At 38.7% G+C, this 22,289-nt stretch overlaps 1 protein-coding gene across 1 annotated transcript in view; it reads right to left on the reverse strand.

The window, feature by feature from the left end:
* Positions 1-377: 377 nt before the first annotated feature.
* Positions 378-22,289, reverse strand: part of LRRC1 (leucine rich repeat containing 1) — a 70,163-nt gene continuing 48,251 nt past the window's right edge. The window contains exons 6-14 of the mRNA XM_053973755.1: positions 21,802-21,865; positions 20,989-21,063; positions 19,122-19,266; positions 16,398-16,516; positions 15,320-15,403; positions 6,246-6,361; positions 5,116-5,288; positions 3,435-3,571; positions 378-1,602 (exon numbers count right to left, since the gene is read on the reverse strand). Coding sequence (XP_053829730.1) covers positions 1,444-1,602; positions 3,435-3,571; positions 5,116-5,288; positions 6,246-6,361; positions 15,320-15,403; positions 16,398-16,516; positions 19,122-19,266; positions 20,989-21,063; positions 21,802-21,865 — 1,072 coding nt within the window. The 3' untranslated portion in view covers positions 378-1,443. The remainder of the gene's footprint in view (positions 1,603-3,434; positions 3,572-5,115; positions 5,289-6,245; positions 6,362-15,319; positions 15,404-16,397; positions 16,517-19,121; positions 19,267-20,988; positions 21,064-21,801; positions 21,866-22,289) is intronic.

The following is a 22,289-nucleotide window of genomic DNA, read 5'->3' on the forward strand; positions in this document are numbered from 1 at the left end:
AACAGCAGCTTACAAAGAATACCCAGAAGAACTCCCCCTTGAGAACAATAAAACTGCACTACCACTGAACTGACCTAACACCTACAAACCTCCAGCATCCTCCTGCAAAACCATGTCTAGAAGCTTAAATGAGGAATCTTGGGGAAGAGAAATGAACAGAACCCAGAGACATCAACATCAGTCTTTATCAGGCTTTTGCAAAATTGTTATTTACTGAATTCAACTGAGTTAATACTTACCTTTATAAACAAATCAGAACCCACAGATTTAGTAAGACCTTGAAATCAGCATTGGACAACTGAAGTGCAACACAGTAACAATGACAGCATTAATGCAGAGATATTTTAATTGCTGTTTTAATGATACATCACATCTACTGAAGCTTTTAAAGATGTTTTTATTATGGTTTTATAAATTTTTATAAAACCACCAAAGCACTTTAAAGAATCATGCTTTCTTGTGTAATACATAAAACTAATTTCATACTGTGCTTCTGAAAGTCTATCGTGCTGTTTTTCAAGTTATTTTACAGATGGCACATTAAAAAAAAAAAAAAATGGAAGCATGAATTTCTAGTGACTGCAATGCAACAAGGCATCCAAACCAAGATGTTTCATTACAACTAAGTTAAAGTGTGAGTGCATTATGTATTAAACAATAGCAGTTTGGTCATTTCATCTCAATTCTGTTTACAACAAAATTAACATTTGTGCTTCACAACCTAAGATCCCATCATATAAACGTAAGTTCTCTGCTGTAAAATTCCCAACAAATTACTGTCCAAAAAGAAAAACATATCTAAAGCAGGAGACCAAATTTACTCACTTTCCTCGAGAATTGCTATATTTAAGACTAATATGACATACCAAACACAATAAGGCACAATGGGTGGTACAAACAAATGAATACAGTTGTCCATGAAACTTGTTCTCTTCCACAAATACTAAAATATGTACCGCTCAAGATAAATTTTCTCTTAAAAGTGAAATACATCATCTTGTTATGAAAGTCCTATACAAAAATTTAAAATTTACACCATCTGAGCTGCCAAAAAATAAAAAAAGTGTATCGATTTCCCACAAAACTATATTTCTCACCAGCACATCCAGCCACTGGGAAGAAGATATCCCAGCACTCTGGAAAAGAAAAGCATTATTTCCCCTGTGTTTAAGACAAAAATATTCTGTATTCTGAATACAGTAGTGTATTAAACTTAAAAAAGCCTAAGACTATTAAAATTACAATATTGATTTGGAAATTATTGGTTCACTGCCTGGATGAAATAAGGCACTTTCTTCCAGCAGGCTGCACTTTTCACGTGTATGGAGACGATGAATCAGGTTCTGGTTAAAAACAAAAAGGGGCTCAGTGAGGTCCCAGGAGACGACAGGAACATTTCAACAGCAGGGGAAGACACAGGAGGTAAAACCTGGAGATGAAACTCTACACAGAAGTGGTCACTCTGTCAATGGCATTATTGACCTCGTTTTTGTTTGAATCCAGTCCTTTAGCAGCATTCATATCATTCCGTAAATTCTCCACTGTCTTTTTCATGTTCTTTAATTCTCCAGGGTGTGGAGTGGCTCGCCTTAGAAGTGTTCTCTAAAAATAAACAGTGCAATAAGTGGTTTTGCCTTTGTCTCTCTGCAAAAACAACATACACTTACAAGGCTTCAGCATTCACATACCAAATAGTAAGTATCAATTTTTTTTCCTTTTTTCCCCCCTTTTCCTTTTCAAACTACAATGCTCTGTGCTGAGCATTACTTTAAAAGCTACTTGTTTATGAAGACAGGGAAAGAGGTTTTAAGAAGTCTCTAAGAGCAAATTTTGTCCTCTTTTGGACTACTAATCTGAAAGCCACTCAAATGAAGTACGATTACAAGTTATCAAGTGAAGATTCTTTCATTACTATACTTGGGGACTTTTTTCTCTCCAGAACCATACAAGTGATTTAAGATCACACTTAAAACATTCACCTGATTTTGAAGGAATCCCACAAGATCTCTTTACAGTTTTTAAATAGCGTTTGTGTGGAGCTCCATTTGCCTTTCAGCCCCACCACACAGTCTGGTTCTCTAGTTAATTGAGAACAAGCACCTTTAGAGGGAGCATTTCTCTCCCACCTTAGACAGAAGAATGTATATCATTGTGCTGAAACCTTCACAAGGAAAACAAAATTCACAAAAACTCCAGTTAGCATCCAGGCTGGAGACAACAGAACACCACAAATACAATATACGTATAATACATGTATACATGCAATTACTTTTTAGTGGCATGCATGTAAACTGTGCAGAGAACAGCAGAACTGATGACCCACATTGTGGGTGCTTTGGTCAAGACTGCTTCAGAAATCTGCTCTTCCTTCTCCTCAGTAAGATCACCAACTTTTTTCCCCTAGGGAAGTTCTTGCCTCAAGTCAGGCAAATCAAGCACTTATCTTCAACACCTGAGCCCTCACTACTCTATGGACGTTCTCAGGTTGGCAGAGCTGTTAAGCAGCACCCAGCATGATTCTGAACTCCCTATCAGTCAGTGAACCATGCCTCTTAAGAGACATGTTTCTGCTGCTTTGGAGTAAGCAACTACCTTACTTGTTCATTTCTAAACTAAAGTAGAAGTTTTTGTAGTCATTTTTTAAACTACAATAATCCAGACAGTGCCCTGAAGTATCTCAAGCTGAGATCTAATGAGGACCACCAGCAACGTTTTAGAGCATCAGAGAAGCACATCAAAAATGTGACTGAAGCAGTGTTAATCTTTACAAGGAGTTTTAATTGTTAATAAAAGCTGGTAAAACTACAGATTGTGTTGTGTTTTGATCTGCAGGATATGCAGAGCCCAACTTAATGGAGAGGTCTTATAAGTACAGTGACAGATGTTCCCACATCCTTTGTTTAAGTGGGAAACTAATGAGCAACATTCCTGCTGTTTATGGACACTATGGTTGGTTCAATGCAAATGGTGGAGTTAAAAAAGAAAAAAAAAAGAATGAGAGAGAACACGAAGGAGATTAGAAATAGAAATTAGAGAGACAAACAATAGCAAACTTAATGGAGACACATGCCAGAGTGCTGGAATCCTAAATTAGACCCTATATACTTTCAGGCAGTAAAGCTTCACAGATGCAGAGAAAGATCCTATCTTCTTTCTGGAATGAAAACATCCTGAGCAGACAGAGGAAAACAAAGCAAAACAGAAGACTGTCCTGCATCAGAATATAAAAGTTATATTCAAAGCAGAAAAAACAAAGGCATTTAAAGTCAACATAAAAAGTTTCAGCAGCCAACATGAACTGTTTCTTCTCTAAATGTACACACAAAGCATGCAGTCCAAGCTGAAATATTTACAGCAAGAATGCTCAGAGACTTTTTATACTTCTGCATTAATGGCACAGTGGCTGGAGGTATCCAAAGGCTAGGAAAACATACCATTTCATTTTCCTCTTCATCTTTTTCATCTTCTAAGAAGCGAATTGCACTGACTCTGTTCACTGCCCGCTCATTCCATGTTTCATCTGACATCTCATTTACCAAACTCTCCAATGCACCACATCGTGGTAGGTTATCTGTTCAAACAGGAAAATGTAACTCAAGATTCACAGCAACATGCATGTGAAGTCACACAATCAACATGTTATATTGTTCATAATTGCAACATCTGAACAATCACTCCTCCAATACTTACAAATGGCTATTTCTACTGTTTTTGGTAGAAAACAGAACTTGCATTAGTTTTCTGTTATCAAGTACATACACTAAATTATTTCTGTATAAATTAGGTATTTCTGTACTTGGACTGTTTCAGAGTTTTCGAGTAGTGGTTATATAATTTAATATATTTGCCACTATACATGCTTTTCTTGTGGAACATGGCTGCCAGCTGACATTAGCCAGTTCCCTAAATGGCATTCCATAACACAGGATCATTGCTTTTAGTAAACTGATCCTTTCAGTATTGCTAGGCATACACATCCAACAATCTAAATTCCATCCCTTCTACCCTTGAAGCCATAAGATTCATCTGGAGAGGAGGAAATCTAATTTCTAGTAGTAAGGCCTCTAGAGAAAGTCAAGTCAACCTCTGTTACTCTACTTGAACTAGATTAATCCTCTCTAATTCTAAAGGGGTAATTCATATATTTATTTTAATTCTTAACTATTCTTAAAATCCAGGAGCTGAAAACAGAGACATTTCTACATCCCTAGTGTTTTAATGGTTTCTATTTGCTCCAGCCATATGTGATTGAAACACTGGAATTAAGCCTGGGTACCTACAATACAGATACCCACAGCTGAATTTTTCTTCTCAGGCCCTTTGTACTCAGTGGAGAAGAATCTACATAATTTTCTTTTGAAAGTCCATTCTTGGGTGGGATAAATCACTCTCCAGTCATTACAGTAGAAATGTAAATATTAGCTCAGATGAATCCCCTTGAATGTTCACATACAGCTCTAGAAGCTTGAGGACAAAAAACATTCAGAAGTTACTGGAGTAGTTACACAGCCAACAAAAGAGTTTATGGTTCCATCTCGCTCAGAGGCAAGTTTCATCACAAAAGGGAAAAGCAACTTATACTGCAATTCTACACTTGTTAATGAATATAATAAAGTTACTGTATGGCACCTCTGCTTGAAAGAAAATTAGCTTGCTAAAAAATAAAAAGTCCACTGTTCACTATTTGCTATGCAATTTATTTTGCTAGTAAAGAGATTGAAGTTGGAAAGCCACCACTTTTCCATATATAAATATATATGTATATTTATATATATATAAAAGATGTATAATCAATGTACACAAATATGGACACTACTACTGGGCCCATTGGCGAGCCTCAAAATAGTGATATGAGTAATTCTATTTCTTCTAGATTTGTATTTTATTTATCGTAGCTGTCACTAGATTTTCAATAACACTCAGTGCCAAGTTTTGAATTCTTCAGGAGAATAATAGGTTAATAGAAAAAAAAGGTTTTATATTGAAAATTCAACCAGAACTTCGCTACTTTGCTCACTAGGGCTTATGCAAGTTTTACAAACCTTTACGGGACAACTCAGTAAAGAAAGAAGTAATAATTCTGTACATAATGAAAAGCTGATTCTAGGCACCTACCTTGGCAACCAGACTCAGAAGGCATTTGAGGAAGTAATACACATGTTAAAATCTTTTCTCCTGTTTCAGGGTCTGTATCAGTCTGAAATGTCAGCAGAGGTTGGGACTGGTTATCAGACAACCACAAAGCCTTCAGCCTTAACGTAGTCAGTGAAATGGGAAGATACGTCAGCCTAGTTCAAAAAAGCAAAGTAAAAAATTCAGGGCAATCCCTGGGAGACTTAATAGATGGTCATAAAGTCAACTGCAGTATACATTGCTGAGTTGGAACAAACAGGATTGAAATGAATGCCTCTAATAGAAGGCATTGCAGTAGTCATCAATTCCAACTACTCCATTCTTTAAAAAAAAAAAAAAAAAACAAAAAAAACAAAACCAAACAACAAACCGAACCTGCAGCTTAACTTTATTATAACCTTATAATCCTCTGAAGCTGAAAACCAGGTAAAACTATGCTGCAGTAGAGAAAGCGCAGCAAAGTGACCTGGAAAGCAGACAGCTGCTTCCCATCAGGAGCCTTACATGTGAACAGTGGCTAGAATAGGAATACATAAGGGTCTGTGAGACAATTATATTGCATAGATGAGATGCCATTTGCTTTTCTTCTGTTTTGGGGTTGTTTTTTTAATTTAACTTCCTGCTAGTAAACTGAACTAATTTGCTGGTTTATGCTTTAATCCACTCATTTTTGCTTGTTGTTTGAAGCACTAAGATTTGTGAGAAGCTGCAAGGTCAAAGTGGCCTTCCCTGTTACTCGTACTGTATTGTGAAGACACAACACTCAATATTGGTGCCACTTGACATTACAGCTTGGTAGCTTCACCTGAATCTCTATCCATTGCCTAGATTCCCAGTTTTAATTCAGAAATATATGAATCCAGAGGATTTTTTTTAAAAAATCCAATTTCTTCCTCAGGGTCAAAGAAATCCAAAAATCACACTCACGATAACACACAATTTATGCTACTTTTAGCCCAGGGGGAAGACTACTTTGACAATTTCAACAGTAACACTAACATGAATGTCATAACTGGCTTTTTATTACTCTCTTCTTAGACATAATATCTTTTGCTATCAGAAAGAATTAAGTAAATTCAGCAAAAGAACATAAAAATACAAAGGTCTCTTGCCTGTTTCCAGCAACATCCAGGACATGAAGTTCAGTGGCCTGTGAAATTTCAGAGGGAATTCGAGATAATTTGTTGTCACGTACAGAAAAGACGTTAAGACTGCAGCAGCCTCCAACCTACATTTGAGAAGAGAGGGGGGGAAAAAAAGCAAGTCTGGTTTTGTTGCAGTACCATAGTGTAACAAAGGCATGCAGTACGGGTCACGGAGTGTGTCACAGCACATTGAAGTGACAATGCCTGCCAGACACTTCCCCCTGAGGTACAGACTGCAAACAAGCGTTGGCTTCGAAGAAGTTTGACCTGAAGCAAGTCTGTAGGAGCACTGTCTTGAACATCTGTATCTGCAAATAATGGATAACTTTACGTACAGGTCACATTCTAGCTACCTTTCAGAGCCTTCCACACCCAGAAGAAATCAGTAACCACACAGAAGCTACTCTGTGCCCAACATTCATAAAAAACCCTATACTTAACATTTGCTAGCTCTATGTTTTACATGTTAATTCATTCTTTCCTCATGGCAACTTTATATCCACGCAAGTGCAATGGGCCTTGAAGCAAGGCAAAATGCTAAATACACCAACCAATTCCCAAAATTTGTTGAGTCCACAAGGATTAATGAAGAGCTCACTAGAAGCAGAACACTGAGTAAAATCTTTGATCCCCCAATTCATTAGAAGTAATTCATTTCAACACAATTCCCACATGAACTGGCCTTCTTTAATCTATTTTAATCTAATATCCTCTGTCTCTATCAATTTACCCAAATATAAACATTCTTTGGGTGCAAAGATGGGATTTTTCAGTTTTACCTTTAAAAATCTACATCTTGCACCAAAAGTAGCTGCTTTCAGAAAGATAAAACCCCCACATCTGATTAAAAAAAAAAAAAAACAGATTCCAACTTTATGTTCCAGACAGAACTTCTATAAAGAGGAAGATTATTAGCTGTAGCAACTCAAAGCTGCTTCAAGTAACTCTTTGTTCCTATTAACAAAGGAAACTTACCTTTGTTTGCTTATCATACAGAGTTTCAAAAAGCACCATTGTTTGTTTGCCAGTTCCAAAACTCACCATAAGAAGGGGAAAAAAGATTTTTCTTTTCTTACTCCAAGTAACAGAGGCAAAATATCCCAATGCCATTTGAAGCTTTCAAGTTAAGCGGACTTAGAATCTAATTACAGAGTTAGAGTCCAAACTAAACACAGTGGAAAATCTCAGTTCAAAAATTAGAGGACATCTATAGTGACATACATCTAAGAAGGTTCTCCTCTCGTACTATAGCCAATATGTAACTACACCTTGGCCAGGCGTCCCCAAAACTAAGCTGACATTATTGTGTTCTTGTTAACTGTCAGTCATGTCTTTGCAAAACCCACAATTCAGTCCGAACCCAAGACTGAAATTACAGACAAATAGCACAAAATATTTTAACTAGTCAAAGCAAAAATAGTGTTGATTTAACATACACTATTTACTAAGGAAAAAGTCACTTTTAAAGGATGCAACTGTGACTCACAAAATAAATCAAACAGAACATTTACATTCCACTCACCTTCCTTTGTATCATAAATGCTTTTTAATGGAGGAAAACAGCAATCAGCTGCTCAAGGCTTCTGATTCACAAGCTATTTTCAGCGGAAAGTTAAAGTGCTACATTCTTGACAAAACAGAATCTGTGATATTTCCCTTAAATCACTGCACTCTTAAGATGCAGCTATTTCACAAGATTATCAGTTTTCCCAGCCCTGTGTGTACAACAGAAGCATGAACCTTGCAAATCATTTTAGCTTGTGAATCAAAGCCCTTAGAAACCAGCACTCAAATAGTAAGCAAACATTTCTTGGTTCAAGAATTCTGCTAGTCACTTTAAAGCATGTATAAATTCTTAAATAATGTGCCTTCACACGTTCACAGAACACGGTGTGATATTAAAAAAATATATACACACTAAGTGCCTAATTGGTGTTGCTAACATGAGGAGCCGTGAAAAGCAAGAAATACAATTAGAGAATGTTGATGAGCTGGCAAGTGATGCCCTCAGTGTACACAAAGTGTTCCCTTTTCATGAATGAAGTTTGTGTTATTCAGTCTTGGAGCATGGAGATCCAAACAGGTTAGCCAAACAAACAAAGTAAAGCCATGCAGCCCTGATGAGATCAAAATTTCTATACTTTTGACAATGGAAAAATGCAGCAGTGGAATCGGGACAGCCTGAGCCATCATGCATTTAAAGCAGCTTAATGAAAGGTAATAGGAGAACCGTGGACTGAAGAATACTTACAGGGTTATCAATTTACCTGACCCATAATTTTCCAAGCGGCTAACAATTAAGAAAATACAAGAGATGTTCAATTTATTTTTCTTTATCCATACTGGTCAAGAGCATGCCAACAAATGGAGACAGAACATACATTCTTCTACTGCCAAAGAGGGTTGTAGCTCCTAAATCATTTAAACTTCAGTTAATTTAACTTTGCTCTCTATCAGTCAACAGGCTGTTGTTCAAAGGTTTTGTGCCATTCAAAGGTAATGAAGACCTTTTATTTTAATAGGGTAGTAGGGTAGATAAAAAAAAGACACTGAATTTTTTCAATGAAACTGTTTTTAGAGAATGCAGACAGCATTTAACGAGCAGCATTGAGTGAGATACCACAAAGAAAAAAAAGACAAGCTGACAGTTAAAAATCAACTAAAATCTTTGTCATTTAAACAAAGATGGCACCCATCCAGCAGTACAGAAAGACATCAGGTCCAATGTTTGAAAACCTAAACATGAAGCCATACCACGGAGGCAAAGTGCACACACTACATGGCATGCGGAAAGGAAAACACTGTTGTGGCCACCATGAAGCTACACGGTATCAGAACGTCACTGGTTTGGCTAAGAGTGGCTGAGGAAGAGCCATGCTTTCCAAGGGTCACATGCTCACAACAAACTGTGCCAGACCACCACATTTGCACCAAGGACATAGCTGAGGCCACAAGCCCATTCACCAGTTAACACACACTGCATTTCCAGCACAGACTTCACTTAATGGGGACAAGCATGTGCTTAGTTCTAGGCACGTGAGTAACTGTTCCAAGGATTGGAGGCTTAAAGAAGTCCTCACACTCTTCTGTAGTGAGCAGGACATCAGGAAAAGATCTCACGTGAGTTGTGCATGCCTAAGTCGTACTCCTGAGACTTAGTTCATTTTAGCAACTTTAGTTTAAGGGTTATTGACTTGTCACATCACACGAACTCCAAAGAACAGTGAGCCTAGATAAAGGAAGACCACAAAAACAAACCCACAGGTCAGTCAGGCAGTAAATGGTCATTACTGTGAAGTACTAATTTTAAGAACATTGGTACTATGAAGATGGAACAAAACTGCATATTTGCATTCAGGTGGGCTTGATTGAGAGGATGATTGTCACTAGGACACCTCTGGATTCCACACAAAACTTCAACCCTTTAAACCCTTTAATGGATGATCTTATTGCTCTTTTCTTCTATCTCAGTCTGAGGCTCATCTTTCTAACAGCTTCCTCATTCTGGGGAAAACAGTAAGGCTTAGACAAATATAAACGGGAAGTCAACTCAGTTGCTGAAATTCCCCCCATGTTCTCATCATGACCAGCATTTAGCACTTTACCCTCCTGCTTTTTTGCCATTCATACACCCACTACTTGTCCATCTTAGACAGTCCTCCACAACTGCAAGTCTTAACAGAATGCTTTTCTGCTGGTGTTTCTAATGACTCTAAAGTAGATCTGTTTACTACTCAAAAGCTATGAATCAATACTGCTGTCCTTTACCAGTTAGCATCTTTCACACAGCTATAAGCAATGCAAAAAAATTACATTATGACAAATACTGTAATGATCAGCCTTCAGTTGTCGTGTGAATATCTAAAAGTCCAGTGACGCATCTCTTTTATTCAACTCTCAAAACAGCTGTCAGTGCCAAAAACTGTCTCAGACTAATACAAGTCTGATAAATATAGTGGTAATTTAAACACAGTTCCTCTTGCGTTGTAAAATCTTTTCCAGCGTGTCATATTCAAAATTTTGTTTGGGTTCAAAGTAAAGTCAGAATCTTCCTTGGCTCCACATAAAGTATACTAATTCTTTAATTGCAAGCACAGAATACATTTAGGGGTGGAAAAAACTGCCCTATTCATTATTATTAACTATTATTCTGTTGTTATTATTAACTTTAAATTGGCTAGGAAAATCTTCAGCAAACTCACTTCAACACCTCCTGCACCACTGGTGAATACTAGGAGAGGAGCTCACCAAGACAGCTTCTCAGCCCTCTGACTCAAGACAAATTTTCCTGCACTTTTCCTTAGTGCCCTTTTTTTTTACTTCTGACACACACATACTTCTACACAAATGAAGAAAGAGACAGGACATCAAAAGTTAAAATCAGAAAAAACAAAGTGGTCCCTACTCGTTTAAAAAAAATAAAATTTAAAAAGCAAAGTAATTGGCAAAAAAAAAAAAAATTCCTGTCGTTTTACCTAATGGAGTAATAATTCTCACAATATACCTCAGAGCCAGGAAGGACACATTACCAGATCTCTGCTGGTTGTAAAGATTCATTAACAAAAGCACATAAACTGGAAAACATTCCAAGGAGGTTATTTATGCAAGTGCCAAAATCAACACACCAGTTTCATCAGCGTTCTTGTGCCAGGGTGGGATTTCAATACCAAAGAGTCACCAGGCAGGTCTTTCAAGTTTCAGGGGAAAAACATTTCTAACTATGAACAGGTTTAGACATTCTCAGTTCTTGCTGAAGTCTGTTTTACCACTTCAGTCACAGAGGCACTAAGCTGCAAAACGAGATGCTGTAGATGAAATCTGTCAGTGACTCAATCCATGGTCATACATTCAGTTCTTCCAGGTTTTACCTTTATCACCACACAATACAGAAAAACCTTTGAACCAGGAAACTTTGAAAGTGTATTTGCATACAAGCTCCTCAATAAAAAAAATCCCAAGTCAAGACATTTTACACCAAAAGATAAAGAGTGGTTTTACAAGTGTGCCTTGAAGCCATCTTGCAATGTAATGGTTTAACACACTAACTCAAAATCCAATTCTCTTAAACTGTTAACAAAACAAAACCAAATCAACATCCTTTTACCCCCTTCCCCAAAAAAACACACACCACCACAGAAAAACTAAAACTCAGAGATTATCTCACCAGGCACATAATTTTCACCATCCTACTTATAAAAGTGGTCTTTGCTACGGGAATAATTCTAGGTGAAATGACAGCAACACTAAGCAGATACAGTATTGGGTACATGTACTCTTCTCTCCAGCTGAATTCCACTTTTTTCTACACACATTACAAGATTGCCTCTCTATCCCTCTCCACCAGAAACCAATAACAGCCTCTCCCACATCCATTTTTTATCAGGATGAAGACCACATATGCACAGCTGCTCTAGCACTCTGTAAGGCAAAGAAAGAAAGGAAGAGGTAAGAAAAATACGTAAAGGAAAAGAGGGAAAGATACTGAGGAAAAATATCTGCAGTGTATACTCTGGTTTTGCATCCAACTCTGCTTCTGTGAGTTGGTACTCTCAAGTACTAATTTTGTACAATACAAGTACTAATTTTGATGTGCAGAGGTCTGAGACCCTAGTCTTGGCCATACTGTCTCAGGAAACATCTAAAGCAACACAGAGAAGGCAGAAGTGTTTAAAATTACTTCTGTCAGAAGCTTGTGCCAGGCTTCAAATCTTAGTCAGTTTAGGATGAAAATAAACAGAAAACATAGTATGCTTTCTCAATGTCAAGCAGAGCCTTCCAAATGCGCTACCCATACATTTTGTATTTTTTTTCCATATTACTAATGATGAGAACAAAAATGGAAATTGAACATTCCACCCAAGACATCAAATGGTTCCTCCCTGCCATCCAAAGGGAAACTCAGAACGCGAATCTTTGCTACTATCAGCCCCCTAAAACTGCTCCTGTGGATGCTTTGCATAACAGCAAATAGTACTTGTTATACCTGTGCACTCAGTTCATGTAGAACAATTCTCTTTTAGAGCTATGAAATGTGACTCTTCACTTAATTCATCTGAATTTTAAACATAAAACCTGTCTATGAAATTTTCATGCTTGGTTTAAAGCAAAATGCTGCTGGTTAAGAAAAATACTATACCAAGAAAATGCAACTCCAGGAACAGATGGAACATGGGGCAAAGAGCAGCAGATTCCTTTGTTTTTGAAACTACCATTTCAGCACTGTAAGAAGGCACTCTAAAAACATTCAGGGAAAAATGTATACTGCACAGCCTAAGCCTGTTTTTTGAAAGAATTCAAAATGAAACTTGAAAAACTGAAACTGAGAAGTCTTGTTAGCTAGACAGTAGGTTCTGCAATACACACATATTAACTGTTATTTTTGAGGCACACCATTGCCATCAGTTGTTCATGCTTTCTATTTGTAACATTACCAGCTTGGAATTCAAATGCACTGATCAAGAGAGAGATGATCCCACACTTAGAGAAGGGCTGACTTCCTTTAAAATTAAATAATAAAAAATTTAATATTGGCAGAGCAAAGCATAAAATCTTACATTACATGTTATTTCAAGGCATTTGTTCTGATGAGACAGACACATTGGCATGGACACCTTTAAAGGAAAAATAAAAATTCTGTTTCAAAGTCACTGATAGGGAGCCAAAGAGCTCTGCTTCCTCTGTTTCCCTGCCAAGCTCCCTTGGGAACCATCCTCTCCCATTTTTATTTCCTGGATTTCCACAGCTCCCCAAAGCTCAACTCATTCCAGACACTACCTTCCATTTTCTCATTATTCACCTTCTCCAAACACAGGCTCATCCCTGTCTTCATTCCACATCTGTGCAGGTGTGCCCCTCCCTCTCTCATGTGCACTGATGTTCTCTAGACACATTCTCATTCTTCACTTCAACTGAGCAACACATTCCACCTCTGAAAAACGGCGCTGGTTCCAAGTGATCAGTATCTTGCTCAGTATGAGTCCCACTATTGTTCTGCACTGAGCTCCTGACCCCACTATACCCCCAAACAGACACACTCCATATTCACCCTGTTTTACCTGCTCCTGCAGCTGAGCCTTCTCCCCTTGCCTGCTCCTGTTCCTGCTTCTTCCAAGCCACACTGATTGCTCTTATGCACCACCTCCAATACCATATATTCCATTAACTGAGAAAAGTGCTTATACGCTACACAAGCTATTAATGGCTAATCTGGAAAGAAACTGTACCAGTAAAACTTTCCATGCAAAACTCAAAACAATTCTGCTCAAAGGTGGAGTGGACACAAAATTGCACAAGTCTCAAGTAAAGGTATTTTAGCAAGGAAAGTCTTCTGCTGAATGAACACAAGATCAGAAAGATATTAAGCTACTAGAGAGCATCCAAAGGAGGCAACAAAGATGGTGAAGGGCCTTGAGGGGAAGCTGTATGAGGAGCAGCTGAGGTCACTTGGACAGTTTAGCCTGGAGAGGAGGAAACTGAGGGGAGACCTCACTGCAGTTGAAACTTCCTCATGGGGGAAGAGCAGAGGCAGACCCTGAACTCTTCTCTGTGTTGATCAGTGACAGGACCCAAGGGAATGGCCTGAAGTTGTGCCAAGGGAGGTGTAGGTTGGATATCACAAAAAGGTTCTTCATCTAGGGTTGTTTGGCACTGGAACAGCTCCCCAGGGCAGTGGTCACAGCACCAGCCTGACAGAGTTTGAGAAGTGTTTGGACAATGCTCTCAGGCACATGGGGTGACTCCTGGGGTGTCATGTGCAGGGCCAGGAGGTGGACTCCTGATGGGTTCCTTCCAACTCAGCATATCTTATGATGAAAACTGCTATCACATACCAATCCAAATAGTTTTCCCAGGGTCTTGTCTCTTGCTAGCCATCATACCACCTGTCTGGGTAAGCTCTGTCACAATTCTTTGTTCAGAAGCAGAAGCACCACAGTAGGAAAGACAGTGTTTTGCTAGAAAAGCTGCAGTACTCACATGTCTCACCCCTCACCTTCCCTCAATTAGGTGACTGGCCTATGGAGCTCAGACCAGGACACTGGAATTGTTGCTGCCAGTGCCACTGCAGCATCCTCTGCCCCTGCTTGATTCCTCTTCTTCAGACAATCAGCTCTCACCCATCTCTTTGCCACTTCACTTACTTCTCATACCTCCTTCTTGAGCTGTCCAAGCTCCCTAAGGAAGTGAGCCAGAGCTGATGCTCCTCTCAATTTCCATCAGCTATCACCTTAGCACAGAACCCTCCTGCTCCTTAGGTGACTGAAAGTGGAGAACAAAAGCTCAGAGCCACATGTTAGATAGGAAAATTAAGAGGGAGAATTACTTGGATAAAAATTACAGAGAAAAAGTAGTACAAACAGAACCAACTCACAGCTCCATGTTCCAATCACAGGATGCTGATTTCCCAATTTCTTCCCACAATTTACTGCTGAACTCAACATGTAAAGCCTTCATTATATTTAGATTCACAACACAAGCTCTAGCCTCATTTCATTCCACATACTGTTACAACAGACAAGAAGTCCTAGCACTCATAGCTGTAAAATTTGAGGTATCTTGGTCACATCAGGTCCTTATATTTAAGGGCAAAAGTAGTCCAGACATCTCCAAAACTGAAAAGACTGTCAAGACAGTCACTGAGCCACTTTTCAGAGTATGAAACTTTGATATTGGTCACAGGAGTAAGGTGAGGAAGAGTGTGGCAGTAGTTTCATACTACATGCAGAAGAGACATATTGGTGCTGCATTCACCCTACCAGAACTCCAAGTCTTCAAATAGTGCAAGACCTGACATCCACACTGGGAATTACCAGTTAAAAGCTAATTAGACCCAAGTTAATTAGATCCAAGCCTTTCTGTTCAACTGCAAAGACATTTTGCACTTCCAAGCCACCAAATCATTACAGTTCAGATCTAGTGGACAAGTTTCTGGTTGTGATCAGTTTGGAAAGAATTTCCATTGGACCAAAGTTGCCTGCTACTTCTCACAGGCACTTGAAATCAAGAGGTTTCTATTTCTATAATGTCATCTGCACAAAACTTACCTCTTTGGGCAAAGATGTTAATTTGTTTCTATCAGCATTCAAATTGTTCAGCTTCTTTAGTTTTCCAATGCTCTTCGGCAATGACTGTGCCAACAAAAACAAAAGAATATACAAACAGAATTCATAAATAGAGTCAGGAAAAACCACTTAACTCACTTTTAAAATTAATTAACAGTCTGATCTACTTTCAAAATCGAAGTGTAGTTAATCCTCATTACCACCAGACTTTCCAAAGATGATCCAAAGGTTTATATTGCGGAACAAGTGCCTAGGAATATCAATTGCTAACACAAATTCACTCATGAATTATCTCTGCACTATGATAATAGCCACAAAACAGCTGTGTACAGAATGCATGTACATAGGATGTATTATCTAACTTTACACTCCCAAATTTGCTTCTTGGTTAGCTATCTCCTGACACAGGTGCTATGAACTCACTGTTGGAGAGACATCTTCTTAACAGTCCTAAGCTTCTAACTCAACCAAGTACCAATTCAGCTTAAGAAATGCTCAAACCTAGGTTATTTAAAGACAGCTACTCTCCAAGTGTCAGTGTTACATGCAGTTTCAAAATAATGGAAGGAAACACCTAACAGAGGGAATTCTGAGATTTTATTTTAATTGACCACATATCATATTTAACACCTGTCTAGAGCAGATCAGCAGAGCAAGGAGCAGTACAAGTTCTGCAGTGCTCAGGGCTTCTATTCAGTTCCAGCAAGACTGATCCAGATAATGCACAGTAAAAACTGGCAATAATGCAATACAGCACAAACCCCTGCATAAAAACCACAACTAAGTAAGTGATACCTGCACTCCACATGCTCCAATTCTCTCACTGGTCATGAAAGACTCGAGAGTGAATATGTAATTGCTCAAGCATTTGAAGGGTGGATTGTTACTACACACAAGGTGATCTCCAGCATTCATTTAACAGGTAAGAAATAAGATGCATTTAAAGAAAATGCACTACTTAGCAGTAGCAAGGGTGAGTAACCTGATGAGCTAAGTGATTCAGCACTTAACAGCAGGTCTTATTACCACCTGCCATTTGAGCAGCCATGACCATGCATACCTGCAATTGGTTTTCTGTGAGAACTAGTTCAGTAAGGCTTTCACAGTCTCCAATGGAATCAGTTAGTTGGATCAGTTTGTTCTGATCAACCTTCAAAATGGAGAGCCGCCGCAATTTTCCTGGACAGAAAAAACAACATGGATTTTTAGTCTAGTATCCTCCAATACCTTTAATGACAAATTTTTACTGCTGCAAAACTTCCAAAAATCTTCTAAAACAATGACTTTTTGTTTTTTTAGGTAAAATAAAAGAACCCAAGCACTGCTTCACTTAGTGCTTGCACTATTTCTGCAAGTTTTAATATCACTGAACTAATACTCAATATAAATATTCATATCCAACATTTAAGCATAATAAATTGTAAAGAAGTTACAATCTGAATGATATCCCATGTAAATATCAAGGATGTGTCCACCCAAATGCCTATAAAAAAGTGAAAATTATCTGTTTGTTCCTCAATTATACAATGTTTATTAACAAAGGAATGTTCAGAAGATCACCTACACCTAATCAATCACAGTGAGAACACCTTGCACTGAAGTGACAGCCCAAACCCAAACAGGATCAAGGTCTCTTTGTCCTAACAGAGAACCTAATTAGACAGGAAACCCAAGTTTATTCTTTAGATGAGAAATCAAACTTCTCTGAAGGTGATTTTCTCATGAAGAACAAAATACTGTTTCAGGGCAGAAAACTCAATTTGTTCTACTCCTTTGTATCAGAATGGTCTTTGGTGCAAAAGCTGACTCAGGCAGAGCCCATAATAGAGAATCCAGGAGACAACACTAGGTGCTGGTACTTCACTGTCATCCTTGTGTGGTCCAAAACAGCTGTAATAGTCTGGAGTATCAAATTCACTGATGATGCTAAGTCATGAAGGGATGTACACAGAAAGATAGCAACCTAAACAGAAACCTGACATTTAGCACAGAGAACTGCAGAGCTCTGCACCCAGACAGAATAAACCTGTGCACCAGCACAGGCTGGGAAGTGATATATACAGCTGTACAAGAGCCCTGCTGGAAAGGACATGGATACTCTGGTGAGCGCCAGGTTGAATACTAAACAGCAGTGAGCTCTCATCAGAAACAAACACCAACTAGACAACATTAGAATTCTAGCAAACAGATCAATGGAAGTATCCTATCAACCTGAAATTAATGAAACCACACCTGTAAAATCATTCTCAGTTTCATGTGATGTCCTGTCTTCCCCCTCAACTCCCCTGTTTAAGTGATGGGGGTCCAGAAGGAAGCTATCAGGATGGCCAGAGCACATGTGAGCTGAGGCTGAAGGAGCTGGCTTTGTTGACTCCCACCAAGAGATAGCTAAGGAGGCATCTGGGAAGTGCCCAGAACCCCTTACAGGGCAGTTATGGACACAACAGAGCCAAACTCTTCTCTGCAGGGGCAGCTGAGGCAGCAATGGCTGCAAATTGCAGCGTGGGAGATCCCATCTGGACATCAGAAGCAGCTTCCTCAGTGGGAGGTGGTGCAGCACTGGCACAGGCTGCCTGGGGGTGCTGGAGCTCCATCAGAGCTCTGGAGACTGAGGAGACACTGCCACAGCTGACCTGAGCCACTGGTGCTGGTGAGAGCCCTGCTTCAAGAGCTCTACAGATCCATCAGTCCCACCAAGGATTCAGCGATCAGCTGGGCAAGGCCCAGGAGCTTCCACAGAGACCAGCAAAGATCACTTCTGCCAACAAGCTCCACCCAGCCAGGTGCATGAGCTGCTGACTTTCAGAAGCTACAGCTCCGTTTCTGATGTACAAAAACTCTACTGGCCAGCACAGGTCATCAGAGAGAGCTGCTACAACTCCCTGTCAAACACATATTAGGCAGCTGTAGGACCCACAGTTGTCAGCCCACTCCCCCAAGTCGAACTTCTAGAGAAACGTTTCTTAGTCTAATATAGAATATATAGGAAGAAGAAGGTCTGACCAGTCTTTTCTGACTGTTAAATATAGTTAAACCACATTCACAAGTCCTCCTTCCCCTACACCTTTATTCTGGGGGGGGTTAAAAAAAAACGTCCTCTCAAGGAGAAGACATACTCCTACAATGTGGAACTTTCCAGAAAAACAGCTGATGAGTAGAGGAAAAAAAAATTCTTGTTCATCTACTTGTCACAACTACTGAATGGGTAAAAAATATACACCTTAAAAAAGGCACTGGTAATGCCTCAGGAAACATTCTTCAGTTACTGAACCCAATCTAAGGGGTCAGAGACAGAAAGGCTGTAGTTTGAATCCTCAAGGCAAGGATTACTGTGCTGCAAGGCAACCAGTCTTCCACTAGGTTCAGTAGAGGATTAATCACATTGTCCCACTGAAGATAAATACATATCACCATTCAAAATTCTGTATTTTTTGTAGTGATACTTTCAGCCAGTCTTATCACTTGACCCACGGCATGGCTAAAATTTTACAGTGTTAAAGACTTCTGATGGTGAAACAGATACAATGGGAACTGAAGGGACATAATAACATTTATGTTGTTTGGGAGGTACAAAGTGAAGACTGAAAGAGGATTATGAGGGAGTCACTATACAGACAATTAAAATGCAGCATTAATAGAGCTATGCATTTGCTACTAAGCAAAAGAAATAAAAACCAACACAAGACAAGCTCATCTCTTGCACAAAAAGATTTTTAAAACCCAAATGACTTCCAGTTACAGTGGGTTAAATGGTTCTGTGTGATAGCATTCACTTTATACTCACCAATGCCATCAGGTAAGACCTGAAGTAAATTCTGAGAAACAAGCAAGTCTGTTAAAGAAGTCAGACCACTAATTTCTTCAGGAAGGCATTCCAATTTATTTTCAGAAACATCCAGACAAAGCAGGTTTTTCAGGTTTCCTACTTCCTGCGATACAAGGAAAAAAATTTAAGTCATGCCCCAACACGTAAGAAAGCACTTTGAAAAATGTACCATCACAATGAAATTCCACAAAGAAAAACAATTATCTGTATGACCTCTTAATTGGCCATTCTTTTATGACCTCTAAAAGCAGAAAAAAAGTAAATATTTACACTTTACATATGATAAACTAACCAAGTGATTCAGTCATGGTTTCTTATTTTAAATATTAAACTGGCTTCAGTAGTCAGGCAAGCTATGCTGAGCACACCCAGGCAAGCACCAGCCAAACCTGGAGTTTTCCTCAAGTAAGGACTGCAGAGTTGTTTTTTTCAGAATGGCAGATTATCAACCACCACATAATTAAAGTCTACCCCTCCCAATCAACCCTAGGCAAATTAGGATTAGTCTCTCCTGGCTGCTACAGCAACATGCCATGACATCTAGGGATTTCATATCTTCACATCTCCCAACTACAACAAATGCAGAAACAGGAATTGGGAGTGTTGCTCTAGCAAGCATATTTGAACTGCCAAGTTATGCTACCATCATCTACTATTATTAATGACTACTTAAGTTTTTATCATGGCAATCCAACCATCAGACAGAGAAATACCTTTCTCTCTGTGAGCTATCAGAGCATCCCCCCCATTCCCCACACACATCCCTATACACACTTGAGGACAGGTCTCATTTTAGTCATCCAAATCACCTTTCAAAGAACAGAACAGCTGAGGAAGAAGTGACTTTTACATATATGAAGTTTTCATACAGCAACGGCCTTGATTCTAACTTACAAGATCAGTTCTTTTACTTTTAAACTGCTGGCCCCTCAAGAGGATCTTTCATTAAACACATACCCTTTATCCTACAAGTTCATCCATTCAACTTTGGACAAAATACACAAAAACGGCCAGTTTCAATAAAAATGGCTGCTGAAGTCACACTTAACCTTTTATGAGTGATCATCTCTACTTATTAGGCCAAGCCAACAAAAACAAAGTCAACTAAACCCACTAAATTGTAACTGATTTACAAGACACACAGTTGACAATGAGATCCACAAAGCAAGTAACAGCAAACTGCAGAAGGAACAGAAGAAAACAGGTTTTGACTTGGCTGTAAGGGAAAAAGAGAGAAGAGGAACCATCCCACATATTATAAAAGTTCTTAAGAAAGGGAATATAGAGTGCTATAAGCTTTAAATGCTAAGTTCCCATGACTGATGTCAGAAGGGTGATTTGCCTGCATAAATCAAAATTTCTATTTATGGCAACAGTTCCATCACTGTACTTCTTCCAAACACCATGCTTAAATGGATGAAGATAACTACAAAAAACGAAAAAAAAATTCATACTCAAACTTTTAAAACTGCAATTCAGATAGATACACAAGGTGATGGTTATCTCAGACAACTTATGGCTCCCTGATCTTAGGGCAAGAACTACAAACAGAGGACGTGTCATTCTACAAACTGAACAATGTGCCTATTACGAAACAATTCCTTTGTCAAAATGCTTAAAAGAAAATTTCTGACAACATACAGTATCATGGCCAATCCCTTGCAGAGGAATTTTTCAAGAGAAAACCCTTACACACCCAAAACCAAACCCAGGCAAAGTAAACTGAGAAAAATATTCCATTTTAAAGCACTTCCCTATAGGAATGAATGAAAATGTTGTCTTTCAAAAATATATTCAAAACAGTACCAGTAGAGATCGTTTTTACCTGAGGTATTTCAGCTAATTGGTTTCCATCCAACCAAAGGTCTTTAAGATTGAAAAGTGCACCAATTGTTTCTGGCTACAACATAAAAAGCAGTAAAGTTAAGTAGCATAGGAGCTTTAAGTAAAAAAAAAATTGCCACCCCACAATTACAGCCTAAGTAAACCAATTCTTACTGCAAGCACTATTTAGAGGTACCTTGGTCAGAAGTAGCAAGGGTGACTGTAAGTATTTGGGAATTCCATCATACAAATTAACTGCTATAGCTTAATAATCTACCATGCTTTCCTGGTATGCACTAACAAATTGCCTGCACACCCGTGATCTACTGAAAATCCATCCAACATTTACCTGAATCACTTTAAGGGATATGACAGATATATTTTTGGTAGATAGATGTGCAACAAGGTAGGACCTCTCGACCCTCAACAGTTTTGCCTCAGCCCTTTCCCAAAGATTCGCACTCTCACCCTGGAAATTGAACTTTCATCCTGACACAAGTCCATGTGGTCATTGTAACTGCAAGCACAGATGAGATTTTGTGTCCCTCTACTCCTTTTTATTTCCATAAAAAAGCTGTGCTGCACTCTCATTTTCTAGAGATCAGCTGTGGTTTTTTGAGTCAAGTGATACTGTGCTGAACAAGACTAAACAGATATGAAAGCACCAGCTCACTGTCAAAATTCATCTGTACCTATAAAAAGACTCGCCCTCCATGCATTTTTCTTTCTTCAGTTTTGGACATCATACAACCTATTTAATCTAAATTATGCATAAAACAAGACCAATGTGCAGTTTCATGGTATGTTCTCTTACCAAATGATAAAGTTCATTGTTTCCTAAATCAAGTTCTTCTAGTCGCTGCAGCTGGGCAAGTGATCTGTGAGATGAGATAAATCAAAACAAAACCACATTAGATAACAGCAACAGAAGCCCCATGTATTTGAATAAGCTCATTTTACTGAAACTTGCTTTTCAAATTACAATATACTGTAGGCAGACAGTTATTTTACCAGGCACAGACTGTTTGCAGTAGTATCTTACTGAAAAAATAATTTAGTTTGTCAGTCTAACTGTATGACCTTGAAACTTATAACTTAGTACAGGCAATGAAATCATGACTTTTTTTTTTACTTTAACAGTAAGTCCCCCGGGGTAGCAAATGCCACATACTTTAGTGTAGTTAGTTAGATTTATTTTTTAGGGGAAATTTACAGTTATGCAACTGGATAAAAATTCCCCATAGTGATCGCATAACTATATGACTCAAGACTCAATATCCATCATTTAACCTCTCAACACGA

The sequence above is a fragment of the Vidua macroura genome, chromosome 3 (genome assembly GCF_024509145.1).
Source record: "Vidua macroura isolate BioBank_ID:100142 chromosome 3, ASM2450914v1, whole genome shotgun sequence".
NCBI lineage: Eukaryota > Metazoa > Chordata > Aves > Passeriformes > Viduidae > Vidua > Vidua macroura.